At 52.7% G+C, this 18,239-nt stretch overlaps 1 protein-coding gene and 1 long non-coding RNA gene across 2 annotated transcripts in view; both read left to right on the top strand.

The window, feature by feature from the left end:
* LOC144675288 (uncharacterized) overlaps nucleotides 1–13,849 on the top strand; it is a 30,965-nt gene extending 17,116 nt beyond the window's left edge. Inside the window, exons 3-4 of the mRNA XM_078536149.1 lie at nucleotides 7,891–12,937; nucleotides 13,077–13,849. Coding sequence (XP_078392275.1) covers nucleotides 7,891–12,307 — 4,417 coding nt within the window. The 3' untranslated portion in view covers nucleotides 12,308–12,937; nucleotides 13,077–13,849. The remainder of the gene's footprint in view (nucleotides 1–7,890; nucleotides 12,938–13,076) is intronic.
* Nucleotides 13,850–13,859: 10 nt separating this feature from the next.
* LOC144675289 (uncharacterized) lies at nucleotides 13,860–14,417 on the top strand. Its single transcript, XR_013574917.1, has 2 exons — nucleotides 13,860–14,151; nucleotides 14,184–14,417. It is a non-coding gene; the product is annotated as an uncharacterized LOC144675289 (long non-coding RNA).
* The last annotated feature ends 3,822 nt before the right edge of the window (nucleotides 14,418–18,239 follow it).

Here is an 18,239-nt window from a genome sequence, read left to right as displayed (position 1 = left end):
CCAGAGGACTGGAGAACAGCTAATGTGGTTCCGCTATTTAAGAAGGGTTGTAGAGATAAGCCAGGGAACTACAGGCCAGTGAGTCTCACGTCAGTGGTAGGGAAACTATTGGAGAAAGTTCTGAAGGAGAGTATCTATCTCCACTTGGAGAGGCAAGGTTTGATCAGGGATAGTCAGCATGACTTTGTCAGAGGGAGGTCATGCCTAACAAATTGGATTGAATTTTTTGAGGAGGTGGGACCAGGTGTGTAGATGAGGGTAGTGTAGTTGATGGAGTTTATATGGATTTCAGCAAAGCCTTTGACAAGGTCCCACATGGGAGACTTATAAAGGAGGCAAATGCACATGGGATACAGGGTAATTTGATAAGGTGGATTCAAAATTGGCTTAGTTGTAGGAGACAGAGGGTGATGACAGAAGGATGTTTTAGTGACTGGAAGCCAGTGTCCAGTGGTGTACCACAGGGATCTGTGCTGGGTCCCCTATTATTTGTCATTTATATAAACGACATAGATGACTATGTGGGGGGTAGGATTAGTAAATTTGTGGATGACACAAAGATTGGCCGGGTGGTTAACTGTGAGGTTGAGTGTCTTGGGCTACAGGAAGATAAAGACGGGATGGTCAAATGGGCAGATAAGTGGCAGATGGAATTTAACCCTGAAAAGTGTGAGGTGGTACACTTTGGAAGGAGTAATTTGACAAGGAAGTATTCAATGAACGGCATGGAACTAGGAAGTTCTGAGGAACAAAGGGACCTTAGCGTGTGTGTCCATAGATCTCTGAAGGCGGAGGGGCATGTTAGTGGGGTGGTGAAAAAGAGGAGATTCACCAGGATGTTGCCTGGGATGAAACATTTAAGTTATGAAGAGAGGTTGGATAGACTTGGGTTGTTGTTGTTGGAGCAGAGAAGACTGAGGGGGGGGCGACCTGATCGAGGTGTACAAGATTTCTTGGGGAAAAAAGGGATCAAAGGGTATGGGGAGAAAGCGGGAGCAAGCTATTGAGTTGGATGATCAGTCATGATAATGATGAATGGCGGAGCAGGCTCGAAGGGCCAAATGGCGGCCTCCTCCTTGTTTCTATTATGTGGAACATGGACAGGGTGGATAGGGAGCAGCTGTTCCCCTTAGTTGAAGGGTCAGTCACAAGGGGGACACAAGTTCAAGGTGAGGGGCAGGAGGTTTAGGGGGGATGTGAGGAAAAACTTTTTGACCCAGAGGGTGGTGAGGGTCTGGAATGCGCTGCCTGGGAGGGTGGTGGAGACGGGTTGCCTCACATCCTTTAAAAAGTACCTGGATGAGCACTTGGCACCTCATAAACATTCAAGCCTATGGGCCAAGTGCTGGTAAATGGGGTTAGGGAGGTAGGTCAGGTGTTTCTCACGTGTCGGTGCTGACTCAATGGGCCGAAGGGCCTCTTCTGCACTGTGATTCTGTGAAATATTAGATACAATATGCAAAGTGAGAGAGGAAGTACTGGAGGGACTAACACCCTTGAAGGTGGATAAATCACCAGGGCCGGATGGATTGTATCCCAGGCTGTTGAAGGAAGCCAGGGAGGAAATAGCGGCTGCTCTAAGGATCTCTTTCCAATCCTCACTAGATACAGGTGAGGTCCCAGAGGATTGGAGGTCTCCGAACATTATACCATTATTTAAAAAAGGGTGCGATGGATAGGCCAGAAAATTATAGGCCGGTCAGTCTGACTTCAGTGGTGGGCAAATTATCGGAAACAATCCTGAGAGACGGGATAAACTATCACTTAGAAAGGCACAGATTGATCAGGGATAGTCAGCACGGTTTTGTCAGGGGGAAGGTCGTGTCTTACTAACTTAAATCAAATCTTCTGAGGAAGTAACAAGGAGGATTGATGTGGGTAGTGCAGTGGATGTTGTCTACATGGATTTCAGGGAGGCGTTCGACAAGGTCCCACATGGCAGGCTGGTCAGGAAAGTGAGATACAAACATACGAATGAGGAGCAGGAATAGGCCATTCAGCCCCTCGAGCCTGCAGGAGAAGGTGGTGAGTTGGATCCATGGCAGGAAACAAAGGGTAATGGTCAATGGGTGTTTTTGTAGATGGAAAACAGTTTCCAGTGGTGTTCCACAGGGCTCAGTGTTGGGCCCCTTACTGTGTGTTGTATATATTAATGATTGGATTTAAATGTGGGAGGCAATTGGCCGTGTAGTTGATAGTGAAGAGGATAGCTTCCGACTCCAGAATGATATCGGTGGTTTGGTTGAGTGGGTGGAGAAGTGGCAAATGGAATTCTATCCAGGAAAGTGTGAGGTCAGGAATGTGAGGAGGGCAAATAAAGCAAGGGAATACTCAATAAACGGGAGGGTATTGAGAGGGGTTGAGGAAGTGAGAGACCTTGGAGTGCATGTCCACAGGTCCCTGAAGGTGGCAGGACAGGTGGAGAAGGTGGTCAAGAAAGCGTAAGGAATGGTTTCCTTTATTGGACGAGGTATTGAATACCAAAGCAGGAATGTCATGCCAGAACGGTATAAACCGCTGGTTAGGCCACAGCTGGAATTTTGTGTACAGTTCTGGTCACCACATTACAGGAAGGACATCATTACTCTGGAGAGAGCACAGAGGAGATTTACAAAGGTGTTGCCAGGGTTTGAAAATTGCAGCTAGGAGGAGAGATTGGATCGGCTGGGGTTGTTTTCCTTGGGGAGGCGGAGGGGGGTGGGGGGTGACCTGCTTATGAGGGGCCCAGATAGGAGAGACAGTAAAGACTTGTTTCCCCCCTAGCTAAGGGGTCAGTTACCAGGGGGGCACAGGTTTAAGGGGGTTGGTAGAAGGAGTAGAGGGGGACATGGGGAAAAACTTGTTCACCCAGAGGGTGATGGGTGTCTGGAATTCACTGTCTAAACTGGTGGTTGAGGCTGAAACTCTCAACTGATTGAGAAGCTCCCAGGATCTGCTCCTGAAGCGCTTTAACCTGCGAGGATACAGACCAGGGGATGGAAACTGGGATCAAAATGAGCAACTGGTTTCTTTCTTCTATTTTTGGCTGGCGTGGACACGATGGGCTGAATGGTCTCTTCCTGCACCGTAATTTTCCTATGGTTAATGCTGCAGGACGTTTCCCCTGGCTGGGGTTTGGGGGGGCGGTCTAGAGCCAGAGGATACAGTCTCAGGATAAGGGGCAGGCCATTTAGGACTGAGATGAGGGGGAATTTCTTCACTCAGAGGGTGGTGAATCTTTGCAAGGCTCTATCCCAGAGGGCTGTGGAGGCTTAGTCATTGAGTATGTTCAAGACTGAGGCCGCTAGATTTCTAGACATCAAAGGTAATGTGGGATATGGGGATAGCGTGGGAAATGCCATTGAGGTCGTGTTGAATGGCAGAGCAGGCTCGTGGGGCCAAATGGCCGACGACTCCTATTTCCCATGTTTCTATCATCAGGGACCAAAAAGGGGTTTGAAACATGGAGGCTGGAGGTGCGGCTGAGGTATTAAATCAACACTTTGCATCTGTCTTTACCAAGGAAGAAGATGCTATCCAGGCCGTGGTGAAAGAGGAGGAAACTCAGACGTTGGATGGGTTTGAAATTGGAGGGGGTATTGGGTAGGCCGCCTGTACTTAAAAATGGACAGGGCACCAGGAGCAGATGAGATGCATCCAAAGATACTGAGGGAAGTGAGGGCGGAAATTGGGGAGGCACTGGCCATAAATTTTCAGTCTCCCTTAGACTCAGGGGTGGTGCCAGAGGACTGGAGAATTTCAAACATTACACCCTTGTTCAAAAAAGGGCGTAAAGATGTGCCCAGCAACTACAGGCCAGTCAGTGGGAAAATTCCAGAAACAACAATTCAGGATGACATTAACAGTCACATGGGCAAAGGTGGGTTAATTCAGGAAAGCCAGCATGGATTTCTTAACTTGCTGGAGTTTTTTTGAAGAGGTAATAGAGAGGGTTGATGAGGGTAATGTTGTTGATATGGTGTACATAGACTTCCAAAAGGCGATACAGTGCCACACAACAGACTTATGAGGAAGATCATAGCTCATGGAATAAAAGGGACAGGAGCAACGTGGATACGGAATTGGCTGAGTGACAGAAACAGAGTCGTGGTTAATGGATGTTTTTCGGGCTGGAGGGAGATTTGTATTGCAGTTCCCCAGGGGTCAACGTTGGGGCCCCTGCTTTTCCTGACATATATTAATGACCTAAACCTTGGTGTACAGGGCACAATTTCAAAACTTGTGGATAATACTAAACTTGGAAGCATTGAGAACTGTGAGGAGGATAATGTAGAACTTCAAAAGGACATAGACTAGTTGGTGGAGTGGGCGGACAGATGGCTGATGAAGTTCAATGCAGAGAAGTGTGAGGTGATTCTTTTTGGTAGGAAGAACATGAAGAAAAGTGTAAAATAAAGGGTAAATGTGGTGCAGGAACAGAGGGACCTGGGTGTATATGTATGTAAATCATTGAAAGTGGCAGGACAGGTTGAGAGAGCGGGTAATAAAGCCGACAGTATCCTGGGCTTTATTAATAGGGGCAGAGAGTACGAGAGCAGGGAGGGTGTGTTGAGCTGGTAATAAGACACAAGTTCGGCCTCAGCTGGAATATTGTGTCCAGTTCTGGGCTCCGCACTTTGGGAAGGATGTGAAGGCGTTGGAGAGAGTGTGGAAAAGATTGACGAGAATGGTTCCAGGGATGAGGAACTTCAGTTCACGGGGAGAGATTGGAGAAGTTGGGACTGTTTTCCTTGGAGAAGAGGTCGAGAGAAGATTTGATCGAGGTGTTCAAAACCATTTGGGGTCTGGACAGAGTAGAGAGGGAGGAACTGTTCCCATTGGCGGAAGGATGGAGAACCAGAAGGGACACAGATTTAAGGGGATTAGGAAAAGAAGCAATGGTGACATGAGGAGAAACTTTTTCACGCAACGCGTCGTTAGGATCTGGAATCCCAAGGTCTTCTATAAGCTGAGAAATAATAAAAAGGTGGTAAAAGGAGGAGTAGGGCCAATTAGGGATAAAAAAGGGGACTTGCATGCGGAGACAGGAGAATTAGCGGAGGTATTAAACAAGCATTTTGTATCTGTCTTCACAAGGGAAGAAGATGTTACCCAGGCCGAGGTGAGAGAGGAGGTAACTGGTGCACTCGAGGAATTTACAATTGAGAAGGAGGAGGCGTTAGAAAGGCTATCTTTATTTAAAATAAGCTACCAGGACCGGGTGAGATGCATCTGAGGATACTGAGGGAAGTCAGAGTGGGAATTTCGCAGGCGCTAGTGATAATCTTCCAGTCTTCCTTAGACACAGGAGAGGTGCCAGAGGACTGGAGAAATGCGAATGTTACACTCTTGTTCAAAAAGGGATGCAAATATAAAGCCAGCAACTCCAGGCCAGTCAGTTTGACCTCGGTGGTAGGGAAACTTCTGGAAACTATAGTTCAGGACAAAATCACTCATCACTTAGACCGGTGCAGGATTATTAAGGAAAGCCAGCATGGGTTCATCAAGGGAAAATCATGTTTAACTAACCTGCTGGAGTTTTTTTGAGGAGGTAACAGAGAAGATTGATAAGGGCAATGCTGTGGATGTGGTGTATATGGATTTTCAAAAGGCATTTGATACAGTGCCACACAACAGACTTGAACAAAATTCCAGCTCATGGGATAAAAGGGAAGGTAGGCACTTGGATAAGAAATTGGCTGAGTGACAGGAAGCAGAGAGTAGTGTTAAATGGTTGTTTTTCAGATTGGGGGAAGGTTTGTCTGTGGAGTTCCCCAGGGGGCCAGTGTTGGGACCCTTGCTGTTCCTGGTATATATTAATGACCTAGACTGTGGTGAGCAGGGAATGATTTCAAAATTTGCAGATGACACAAAGATTGGAAATGTTGTCAACTGTAATGGGGATCGTCTTGAACTTCAAAAGGACATCGACATGTTGGTGGATTGGGCAGACAAGTGGCAGATGAAGTTCAATGCAGAGAAGTGTGAGCTGATTCATTTTGGCAGGAAGAATATGGAGAGACAGCATAAAATAAAGGGAGAAACTCTAAAGGAGGTGCAGGAACAGGGGGACCTCTGTGTAGATGCACTTAAGTCAGTGAAGGTGGCAGGACATGTTGAGAGAACAGTTAATAAAGCAAATAGTATCTTAGGCTTTATTAACAGGGGCATTAAGTACAAGAGTAAGGAGGTCATGTTGAACTTGTATAAAACACTAATTAGTTCTCATCTGGAGTTCTGCCTCCAGTTCTGGGCTCCATACTTGAGGAAGGATGTGAAGATATTGGAGAGAGTACAGAGGAGATTCACAAGAATGATTCCCGGGATGAAGAACTGTAGCTATGAGGAAAATTGGAGAGGTTGGGACTGTTTTCCTTGGAGTTAAGGAGGCTGAGAGGAGATTTGACAGAGGTATTCAAGATCCTGAGGGGTGTGGACAGGGTAAAGAGGGAGAAACTGTTCCCACTCAAAAGGACATCAAGAACGAGAGGGCACAGATTCAAAATAATGGGCAAAAGGAGTAAATGTGATATGAGGAAAAATATATTTCACCCAGAGGGTGGTTGGAGTCTGGAACAAACTTCCTGAGAGGGGGGTGAAGGCAGGTTTGATCGAGGTATTTAAAAGAGAATTGGATTGTTACCTGAAAGGAGAGAATGTGTAAGGTTACAGGGATAAGGCAGGGGAGTGGGACTAGGTGGAAATGCTCTTTCAGAGAGCCAGTGCAGACTCGATGGGCCGAATGGCAGCTTCCTGTGCTGTAAAGGTTCTGAGATTCTGGAATGTGCTGCCTGAGAAGCAGGTTCAGTCGAGGTATTCAGAAGGGAATGGGATTGCTATCTGAAAAGGAAGAATGTGCAGGATTACAGGGAGAAGGTGGGGGAGTGCCACTGAGGGAATTGCTCATTCGGAGAGCTGGTGCAGACATGATGGGCTGAATGGCCTCCTTCTGTACTGTCACCGTTCTGTAATTCTGTGAACGTAAAGGGGAGGTGGTTAGATTCTCTCTTGTTAGGAACACAGGACTTAGGAGCAGGAGGAGACCATTCAGCCCTTCGAGCCTGCTACCCCCATTCGATAAGATTGTGACTGATCTGATTGTGGTCTCAGCTCCACTCTCCTGTCTGTCCCTCCATAACCCTCGCCTCCCCCTGTCGATCAGAAACCTGTCTAACTCAGCCTCGGATATATTCAACACCCCGGCCCTCACTGCTCTCTGAGAAGTGGGGGAGAGATTTCCACAGACTGACCACCCTCTGAGAGAAGAAATTCCCCCTCATCTCTGTCTTCAACAGGAGACCCCTCATTCTGAAACTGTGCCCCTTCCCCCTCGTTCTAGACTCCCCCACGAAGTGGGGAAACATCCTCTCAGCCTCCACCCTGTCAAGCTCCCCTCCTCCCCCACCCTCAGGATCTTATCTGTTTCAATAAGATCACCTCTCATTCTTCCAAACTCCAATGGGTACAGGGCCCAACCTGCTCAACATTTCCTCACCCCAGGTATTAGTCGAGTGAAACTTCTCTGAACTGCTTCAACGCAGTTATACCTGTTTCCAGTAAGGAGACCAAAACTGTGCACAGTGCTCCAGGTGTGGTCTCACCACGGCCCTGTACAACTGCAGGGAAACTTCCCTAACTTTTATATTCCCTTCCCCTTGGAGTAAATGAGGAGATTCCATTTGCCTTCTGAATCACTAACTTTAACATGATTCATGTACCAGGACACCCGGGTCCCTCTGCACCTGGAGAGTTCTGCAACCTCTCTCCGTTTATATAGTGTAGCGTTGTTGGAGATGGTTATTGCCTGGTGTTTGTGAGGTGCGAATGTCACTTGCTGCATCCCAGCCCCGCTAACCTTTGCCTCTTTTTCTCTCTCTCTCTCTCTCTCTCTCTTGTGTGTCCTGAACACAGATGTGAAGTTTGCGGGAAGAGGTTTGCTCTGTCGAGTAAGCTGATTGTTCACCAGTGCATCCACACCGGCGACAAGCCCTTCAAGTGCGAGACCTGCGGCCGATCCTACAACCGGCTGGACAACCTGCGGAGGCACCAGCGCACCCACCTGATCGAGCGGCCGTTCAAGTGCCCCGTCTGCGGCAAGGGTTTCACCGACTCCTCCTGCCTGCTGGCCCACCAGCGCGTCCACTCGACCGAGAAGCCCTTCAAGTGCAGCGTCTGTGGCCGCGGCTTCACCCGCTCGGCCAAGCTGGCCCTGCACCAGTGCCTGCACACCGGCGAGCGGCCTTACCGCTGCGGAGAGTGCGGCAAGAGTTACAACCGCTCGGAGAACCTCAAGAGGCACCAGCGAAGCCACACCAGAGCCCGCAAGGCCCTGCAGTGCCTCCTCTGCCAAAAATCCTTCAACCTCTTCTCCACCTTCCTGGCACACCAGGCCAGCCACACCGGCGAGAAGCCCTTCAAGTGCCCCGTGTGCCAAAAGGGCTTCGGCATGTCCTCCTCGCTGCTGGCCCACCAGTCCATCCACACCGGTGACAAGCCATATCGCTGCCAGACCTGCGGCAGCAGCTACAACCGGCTGGACAACCTCAGGAGGCACCAGCGCAGTCACCAGGGGGCCGCCGCCGAGCTGCGATGGGGGGCCAGGGGCCGGAGGAAGGCCAAGAGGCCGCTGCCCACCAGGCTTCAGCCCGGGCACCAAGTGGGCGGGTGGGTGGCCCCGGCCAAGCTGGAGGCCGACTCGCCCGCCCTTCAGACAGACCCGGTCGTTCACGTCGAGACGCGGTTCCGGTGTGACGTCTGCGGAGAGACGTTCGCGGAGCCGTCTGCCCTCCAGACGCACCGACTAACTCACACCGAGACCCCCTATCGGTGCGACATCTGCGGAGAGACGTTCGCGGAGCCGTCTGGCCTCCAGACGCACCGACTAACTCACACCGAGACCCCCGATCGATGTGACGTCTGCGGAGAGACGTTCGCGGAGCCGTCTGCCCTCCAGACGCACCGACTAACTCACACCGAGACCCCCTATCAGTGTGATGTCTGTGGAGAGACATTCGCAGAGCCGTCTGCCCTCCAGACGCACCGACTAACTCACACCGAGACCCCCTATCGATGTGACATCTGTGGAGAGACGTTCACGGAGCCGACTGGCCTCCAGACGCACCGACTAACTCACACCGAAACCCCCTATCGATGCGACATCTGTAGAGAGACGTTCACAGAGCCGTCTGGCCTCCAGACGCACCGACTAACTCACGCCGAGACCCCCTACCGATGCGACGTCTGCGGAGAGACATTCGCGGAGCCGTCTGCCCTGCAGACGCACCGACTAACTCACACCGAGACCCCCTACCGGTGTGACGTCTGCGGGGAGCTCTTTCCCAATCCGTCTGACCTTCAGACGCACCAGCTGGCTCACGCCGAAGCTGCCTATCGATGTGACGTCTGTGGGATGACCTTTGCTGATCTGTCTGCTGTCCAGACGCACCGGCTGATTCACACCAAGAGGCAGGTCCACCGGTGCAACATCTGCGGCAAGTCCTTCAAGCAGTCGTCCGACCTGCTGGTTCATGGCTACGTGCACACGGGCGAGAGGCCCTTTGGCTGCACCGTGTGTGGCCGCAGCTTCACCAAAGCCACCTCGCTCCGCGCGCACCAGGCTATCCACACTGGCCAGAAGTCTTACCGCTGCCACGTCTGCCCCAAGAGCTACAACCGGCTGGACAACCTGCGCCGGCACCAGCGGGTGCACCTGGGGGACCGGCCGTTCCGCTGCACCGTCTGCGGCGACAGCTTCATCTCCTCGGCTCTGCTGCGCGCCCACCGGGCGGGCCACAGCTACAAGTGCCATGGCTGCGGCGAGACCTTCGCCCGCCCGGCCTCCCTGGCCGAGCATCGGTGCCCGGGGGGGGTGCTGCCCCCTCCCGGCGGGGAGGAGCCCACCGTCGTCACTGCCACGCCACCCTCCTCGCCACCCGACCAGGTCATCCACGTGGCCACGCGCTTCGAGTGTGAGGTTTGCGGCCAGGCGTTCGGAGACGCCAGTGCTCTCCAGGCTCACCGGCCCTTCCACCTGGAGCGATCCTGCGAGTGCCTGGAGTGCGGGGAGATCTTCAACAGCAGGGCTGCCCTTCAAGATCACAGAACCATCCATACCGAGCCCTCCTACCAATGCAGTGTGTGTGGAGAGATCTTCAATGATGCATCTTCACTTGAAGCCCATCAACCCATCCATTCCGAGCCCTCCTACCAATGTTCTGTGTGTGGAGAGATCTTCAATGACTCATCTTCACTTGAAGCCCATCAACCCATCCATTCCGAGCCCTCTTATCAATGTTCTGTGTGTGGGGAGATCTTCAATGACTCATCTTCACTTGAAGCTCATCAGCCCATCCATACCGAGCCCTCCTACCAATGCAGTGTGTGTGGGGAGATCTTCAATGATTCATCTTCACTTGAAGCCCATCAACCCATCCATACCGAGCCTTCCTATCAATGTTCTGTGTGTGGGGAGATCTTCAATGATTCATCTTCACTTGAAGCCCATCAACCCATCCATACCGAGCCTTCCTACCAATGTTCTGTGTGTGGGGAGATCTTCAATGACTCATCTTCACTTGAAGCTCACCGGGTGACCCACGCAGAGCGGAGCCTCAAATGCAGTGGCTGCGGCCAAAGCTTTGAGAGCCCCTTGGCGCTCTCCGCCCACCACTGCAGGAACGTGGGCGCCAAGCCCTTCCGGTGCCTGCTTTGTGGCAAAGGCTTCAGCCAGGCCATCTCGCTGAGGAAACACCGGTGCCCCAGCCCGGGGGATCAGCGAGCCTTCCGCTGGTCGGTGAGCGGCGAGCGGCTGAACCAGCCCCTTCCACCCCCGATCCCGCGGGGGTCCCGCCTCTCCACCCGGCCCAGGGACCGCTGCTTCAAGTGTGATGTCTGCCCCAAGAGCTACAACCGGCTGGACAACCTGCGCCGGCACCAGCGGGTGCACCTGGGGGACCGGCCGTTCCGCTGCACCGTCTGCGGCGACAGCTTCATCTCCTCGGCCTCCCTGAGAGCCCACCGGGCGGGTCATGGCGCCCGGGGGGGATACAAGTGCGAGGCCTGCGGCGAGACCTTTGCCAACGCGGCCTCCCTGACAGAGCACCGGTGCAGCCAGCCCTTCAAATGGTCGGTGGAGGAGCCCCCGATGGCCAGCGCCTCTTCCCCTTCCTCCTCCTCCCCCCCCGCCACCCCCCTCGGGGGCCGGGAAGCCCCCAGCAGCACCCTGCCCCTGGTAGCCCCTTTGCCGTCCGACCGGCTGTTCGAGTGCGGCGTGTGCGGCGAGAACCTGACCGATGCTTTCTCGCTGCAGACCCACCAGCTCCTTCACAACTGGGAGAAGCCCTTCCGCTGTGACCTCTGCGACCAGAGCTTCGAGGACTCCTCCTCCCTCACCGAACACCAGCTCAGCCACGGCGCGGAGACCCAATCCCCGGCCCGGTACAAGTGTGACCAGTGCGAGGAGACCTTCGACACCCCGTCCTCGCTGGGGGAGCACCAGCTCCTTCACAGCTGGGAGAAGCCCTTCCGCTGTGACCTCTGCGACCAGAGTTTCGAGGACTCCTCCTCGCTGACCGAACACCAGCTCAGCCACGGCGCGGAGACCCAATCCCCGGCCCGGTACAAGTGTGACCAGTGCGAGGAGACCTTTGCGGCTTTGTCATCGCTGCACGCCCACCAGCTCAGTCACGGTGCGGAGAGCGGTTCCCCAGCCCGGTACAAGTGTGACCAGTGCGAGGAGACCTTCGACACCCCGTCTTCGCTGGGGGAGCATCAGCTCCTTCACAGCTGGGAGAAGCCCTTCCGCTGTGACCTCTGCGACCAGAGCTTCGAGGACTCCTCCTCGCTGACCGAACACCAGCTCAGTCACGGGGGCGCGGAGACGGGTCCCCCGGCCCGGTACAAGTGCGGGCAGTGCGAGGCCAGCTTCGAGGCTTTGTCCTCCCTCCACGCCCACCAGCTCCTCCACGTCTGGCAGCCGCCCTTCAAACACGAGCAGGCCTTTGAGGAGCTGGCCCTGGGCGAGCAGGAGGCCCCGGCCTGCGGCGAGCTGCTGGCCGACCCGGCGGCCCTGCAGGCCCACAGGCACCTGGCCCAGGGACTGGAGCCCACGGCCCCTTCCCCCTCCCCCTCCCCGGCCCCCTCCCCTCGCCAGAAGCCCTACCGATGCTCGGCCTGCCAGAAGACCTTCGCCCTCCACTCGGCTCTGAAAGCTCACCAGACCATCCACACGGGGAACAAGCCATTCCGCTGTGACGTCTGCGCCCGCAGTTACAATCGGCTGGACAACCTCCGGCGCCACCAGTACTCCCACGTGAAAGCTGCTCGCTGATGGAACGCGTGGCGTCGATTTACTCTGGACTCAGCGGGGCCCTGGCAAAGGGCCGGGAGCCCGTGCGGGACCATCTCTCCGAACCCCGGAAGGGAACAGGAAGAGCTGGCAGTGAATTGGCCCGGCGCCTGCTCTCCGCTAAAAGACTATGAGCCTCATCTCTGGAATGGACAATTGGGACCAGCCCTCTCCGGTACAAAGACAATGGGAGAACTGTGGGGATGGGGAGCAAAACAGGGGTGGGGGGGCAGATTTGAGTCTGAACCATGATGTATCTGTTTGGGAAAAACCCCAGACAGGAAGGGAGAGGGAGATTTACTCTGTATCTAACCCCGTGCTGTACCTGTCCTGGGAGTGTTTGATGGGGAGAGTGTAGAGGGAACTTTACTCTGTATCTAACCCCGTGCTGTACCTGTCCTGGGAGTGTTTGATGGGGACAGTGTAGAGGGAGCTTTACTCTGTATCTAACCCCGTGCTGTACCTATCCTGGGAGTGTTTGATGGGGACAGTGTAGAGGGAGCTTTACTCTGTATCTAACCCCATGCTGTACCTGTCCTGGGAGTGTTTGATGGGGACGGTGTAGAGGGAGATTTACTCTGTATCTAACCCCGTGCTGTACCTGTCCTGGGAGTGTTTGATGGGGACGGTGTAGAGGGAGATTTACTCTGTATCTAACACCGTGCTGTACTTGTCCTGGGAGTGTTTGATGGGGACAGTGTAGAGGGAGCTTTACTCTGTATCTAACACGGTGCTGTACCTGTCCTGGGAGTGTTTGATGGGGACAGTGTAGAGGGAGCTTTACTCTGTATCTAACACGGTGCTGTACCTGTCCTGCATCTTCAGACATTCTCAAAGCTCTTTACAGCCATTGGGTTAATTGATGGTAAATTGGTAATAGGGCAGCTGATTTGTGAATAGCAAGATCCCTCATCAACTCTCCGGTAATGTTTCGTTTGCATAGTATCAGGTGTGGGAGAATTTTTGACAGTAGCTCACCCAGAGGAACCCACCCCACGGGACCAGATTTTAAAGATTCCCCGAAAGACGACACCTCCGACAGTGCGGCATTCCCTCAGCACTGACCCTCTGACAGTGCGGCACTCCCTCAGTACTGACCCTCTGACAGCTCGGCGCTCCCTCAGTAGTGACCCTCCTACAGCGCAGCGCTCCCTCAGTACTGACCCTCCTACAGCGCAGCGCTCCCTCGGTACTGACCCTCTGACAGTGCGGCACTCCCTCAGTACTGTCCCTCTGACAGTGCAGCACTCCCTCAGTCCTGACCCTCCAACTGTGAGGCACTCCCTCAGTCCTGCTTCTCCGACTGTGAGGCACTCCCTCAGTACTGACCCTCCTACAGCCCAGCACTCCCTCAGCACTGACCCTCCTACAGCGCAGCGCTCCCTCAGTACTGACCCTCCGACAGTGCGGCACTCCCTCAGTACTGACCCTTCTACAGCGCAGCACTCCCTCAGTACTGACCCTCCTACAGCGCAGCGCTCCCTCAGTACTTATCCTCCGATAGTGCGGTGCTCCCTCAGCACTGACGCTCCGATAGTGCGGTGCTCCCTCAGCACTGACCCTCCGACAGCGAGGCGCTCCCTCAGCACTGACCCTCTGACAGTGCGGCACTCCCTCAGTACTGACCCTCTGACAGTGCGATGCTCCCTCAGCACTGACCCTCCGACAGTGAGGAGCTCCCTCAGCTCTGACCCTCCGACAGCGAGGCGCTCCCTCAGCACTGACCCTCCAACAGCGCGGTGCTCCCACAGTAGTTCAATGTACTTTGAAAGCCTCGAATTTCGGGTGTAGCAGTGGTGAATGGAGGGACTGTTAGAGGGAGTAAGGTAGGGAGGGAGTGAGGCAGGGAGGGAGTGAGGCAGGGAGGTCACGATGATACATAGTCCGGGTGGGAGGTACTGGGATTGACAGCTGGTTGGCTGGCAATTTCTATATTTAATATAAATTGATATATTTACATGTTACATAAGAGGTTAGGTTAGTTAGTGAGTGGCACATGTTTGAAAGTCTTTCCCACATACTGTATGTGGCATTTATGTTTCTCATGGACCTTCTCCCTGTGAGGAAATGTCATTAAAAAATTTTAAAATAACTCATGTTTCTACCTGGGACTCATTCAACTCGTGTGGTCCTGATTGAGGGAAATGGGGACTCTCACTATTGGCACTGCCCCTCCAGCCAGAGGACCGCGTCTCCCTGCGCCGTCTTGTGTGCGAGGGGACGGTGTTTACACCCACGCTCCTCCCCCTTGCGACGGGGTGGTGCTAACCCTTCCCGAGGGGACCACGTGCCCCCACCATCCCATCCTGGGGCTCAGGGACAGTGTTCTGTGTTTGAAGGAGCCAAGACGTGAAGCTCACACTTGCACATTTTCTGTCAGGCCATGACCCAAAAGGCCTGGCAGCCTGTATCATAAATAGTGTAAAGGGCGGAGAGGACAAATAGTTTCTCAGATTTCTACATCAGTGTGCTTGCGGTCGGACAAGGAAGGACACGCTGCTGGTTCTGGTCCTGGGGCGTGAGGTGAGTCAAATGGTACAAGTGTAAGTAGGGGAACCTCTTGAGAAACATCGATCATAGTATACAGCTCAGGCTGACCTTGAAGAAGGACAAGGAGCAATCCAGAGGAAAAATAATGAGTTGAGATTGCAGGGGGGGGGGCGCAATTTCACTGGGGGTGAGAATGGATCTGGTCCTGGTAAATTTGAACACAAGCTGAGCCTGCAAAGCTGTAACTGAGCAATGGGCTTCCCTTTAAAGAGGAGATGGTTTGGGTGCAGCCAAGGGTACGTTCCTCCCTGGGTGACGAAAGAGAGGGGTGATGCAGGAAACGGTATATCGGTTAAATAATGCAATGGAGAAAGTAGACTCAATACGTCAATTCTGTAAAACAGGAGGTTCAGAGGGCAGCTGAACAAAAATCGGAGAAGAAAAGAGGGCATGAGAAGAGACTGGCAGCTAAATTAAAAGGGAACCCCAACGTCTTCGATAGGTTTTTTTTTCCTTTCTACGAGGCAGCTTCCCATCTTGTAAGCTGAAGGTTTGTGCCGTGGTGCTCAGCTCTGGGGGGGGTTAAGCATCACCTGGAGTGGCTCAGGAGCCCACTCTGGGATGGCAGTCTCTGCTGTATCTGCAGCTGAGGAAGACACAGGGACTGAGAGGGTGCAGGAGCTGCCCTCTTTTCCTCTGGGGCCTCTTCTCGGCCAGCGGAGCTTCTCATTGGTGGTCGCGTCTTCCGATGCCCTTCCAAACGGTCAGTCACCAGAGGTCATGGCCGTCAGCGAGTGTCCCCCCCCCCCACCCCCCCAGTTGTCAGTGCCAGCCCCCTCCCTCTTCATACCTTGCCTGCGGGTGTCCTTGTAGCCGAGACATGGGTGTTCAGAGGGTCGTGACCCAGTGGTCAGCTCACCGTACAGAAGATCTTTGGGTATGTTTGGTGAGCTCGGCCGAACCAGGGCAGACATTGCTGGCTTAGCCGCGAGTGTCTGCTGATGGTATTGGAACGCTCCAGGCCCTGTCGAGTTGGTGACCTTTTCCGGCCGGGAGATGTCAGCGAGATGCCCGAGACAGCGGAGGTGCAAACTGTTCAGCCTTTTCCCCTGCCTGGTTGCCCGAGCCCCATCGCTGTAGAGGAGTAGACTGAGGACGCAGGCTCGGTAGGCTTGACGTTTGGTGTTGGCAGTCGGGCTGCTGTTCTAAAGTTTGTTACTCAGCTTGGACATAACAGCTGCAGTTTGTTGCAGGGTGTGTGTGTGCGTGTGTGTGTGTGTGTGTGTAGGCTTCAGCACCGTGACAGGTTGCTGCTGATTGTGGAGTCTACATATGTGGAGCTATCAACAACCTCCAGCCTCTGTGTCACTGCTGATAGAGGGCAGCATGGCGATGGCCTGGACCCCGCCATTGATCTTCCTGATGCTGCTGGTCAAACCAAACTTTTTACAGGCCTGAGCAAGCCTTGTCCATTTGCCGCTGAAGGTGTTCCTCAGTGTGGAATGTTGGTGCAGCATCATCAGTGTCTGTGATGAGGACTCAGCACCTTTGCCTTTGATCTCAGGCAGGCAAGGCCTCTGTCAGTCCTGGTATGTAAACAGACACCCTCTGGGCTGCTGTCACTTGCCTTCAGGTCATCTAAAGAGAAGAATATGCCAGAGTACTGGTGCTAGCTGTTATTACTGAGATGGGAAGAGTGCGCAGTCTATCCAGCCCGACTACTGCACAGGTCAGGCTGCTGGTTTAAAAGTTTAGTGAACTGACTACAATGGCCAATTATTTACCATCACAACTATTAGAACCAGGATAAAAGAGACTTTGACCAGATTCCTTTCTATAAACTCCGAATGATTGATTTATTCTCAAACAAAACTTTTTTAAAATAAGTTGCAAGAACTGGTTAAAACACCGTTGTCATCTGGCAGTATAACTATCGATCACTTTTAATAATATCCTAGTGTGTGCGCGCACACAAACAAACGATAGACAAACAGAGTCCCTGCGGAGATGGGCTTTGGAGGATAGACTTTATACAAAAAAAGATAAAGTGCACAGAGTTTCAACATTGTCAATCTGGAACACCCTCACATGAAGACAGATCACGAGTCCCAGTCGATGTCTGGAGGTTCTCACCGATGGAGCTTCGGCACGGAGGAAAATAGAGCCGGATCAATCCTTCGCGCCTCAGCCTCTCGGGTTTCCAAAGACAGACAAGTTCCACTGAGATGAAGATTCTTGGCTGGACCAACACACGGTTTCAGGCAAGGCAAAGAAAGCTGGGCAGGCTTCCCCCTTCTTAGTTCAGTCCCCAACTGAATTCAAAAAGGAGCAAGTTCAAAACTTAAAGTTCATCTCTGTCGTGTGATTTCCAGTACATCCAGTACAAAGCCTTTGCCTTTGAACCAGTTTGTTTCCCACCCATTAAAATAATTGCAGTGCAAGCAAGCCAACATCTCTTCCCCCTCAAGTCCCATGCTGCTCAGGTGATTTTGTGGAAAAGGCAAAGGTCCCAGGCCAAAGGTGAACTTATGACCCTTTCAAATAAAAACTCCAGGTCAAGCATCCAAGTGTCCAGATAATGCAATGTCTTTCCACGTTTTAAAAAATATTGTCCTGAAAGATATGGTTCTAATACAGAATTTAAACCCATTTGACCTGACTGTGGGTCTCAAAGGGTTCCAATATTACCCCGTCACACCTGACCTTCTCTCGGTATGTAGTAAAAGGGCAGTAAAAGGAGGGGTGGGGTCAATCAGTGACCTACGGATGGACAAGAGGGTCCTGGCTGAAACACTAAATGAACACTTTGCATCTGTCTCTATCGAGGAGGACGATACTGCCCAAATCATAGTGAAAGAGGAGGGAGTTGAGATACCCGATGGGTTAAAGATTTGACAGGGGAGGTAACAGGATGAATGTACTTAAAGTTGACAAGTCACCAGGACCAGATCAGATGCATCCAAGGATACTGAGGGAAGGAAGGGAGGAAATTGGGGAGGCACTGGCCATAATTTTCCAGCCTTCCTTAGATACAGGGCTGGTGCCAGAGGATGGAGAATTGCAAGTGTTACCCCCTTGTTCAAAGAAAGGGTGCAGAGATAAACCCATCAACTACAGGCCAGTAATATTGACTTGGACAACTGTGGATTGATGAAGGAAATGCAGCACGGATTTGATAATGTTTAACTAGAGTTTCTCTTTGACGCGGTAACAAGAGAAGGTCGATGAGGGTAATGCGGCAGATGTGGTGTACATGGACATTCATAAGGCATTTGATATAATGCCACAGAACAGTGTCACAACGGGGGTGGGGGGTATTGTCACTAGACTAGTAATCCAGAGACCCAGGGTAATGCTGTGGGGACCCGGGTTCGAATCCCACCCCGGCAGATAGTGGAATTTGAATTCAATCAGAATCTGGAAT

The sequence above is a fragment of the Cetorhinus maximus genome, unplaced genomic scaffold, assembly GCF_964194155.1.
Source record: "Cetorhinus maximus unplaced genomic scaffold, sCetMax3.hap1.1 HAP1_SCAFFOLD_933, whole genome shotgun sequence".
In the NCBI taxonomy this organism is placed as follows: Eukaryota; Metazoa; Chordata; class Chondrichthyes; order Lamniformes; family Cetorhinidae; genus Cetorhinus; species Cetorhinus maximus.
Note: the sequence above shows the minus strand (reverse complement) of the source record. Positions and strands in the feature narration are given on the sequence as shown.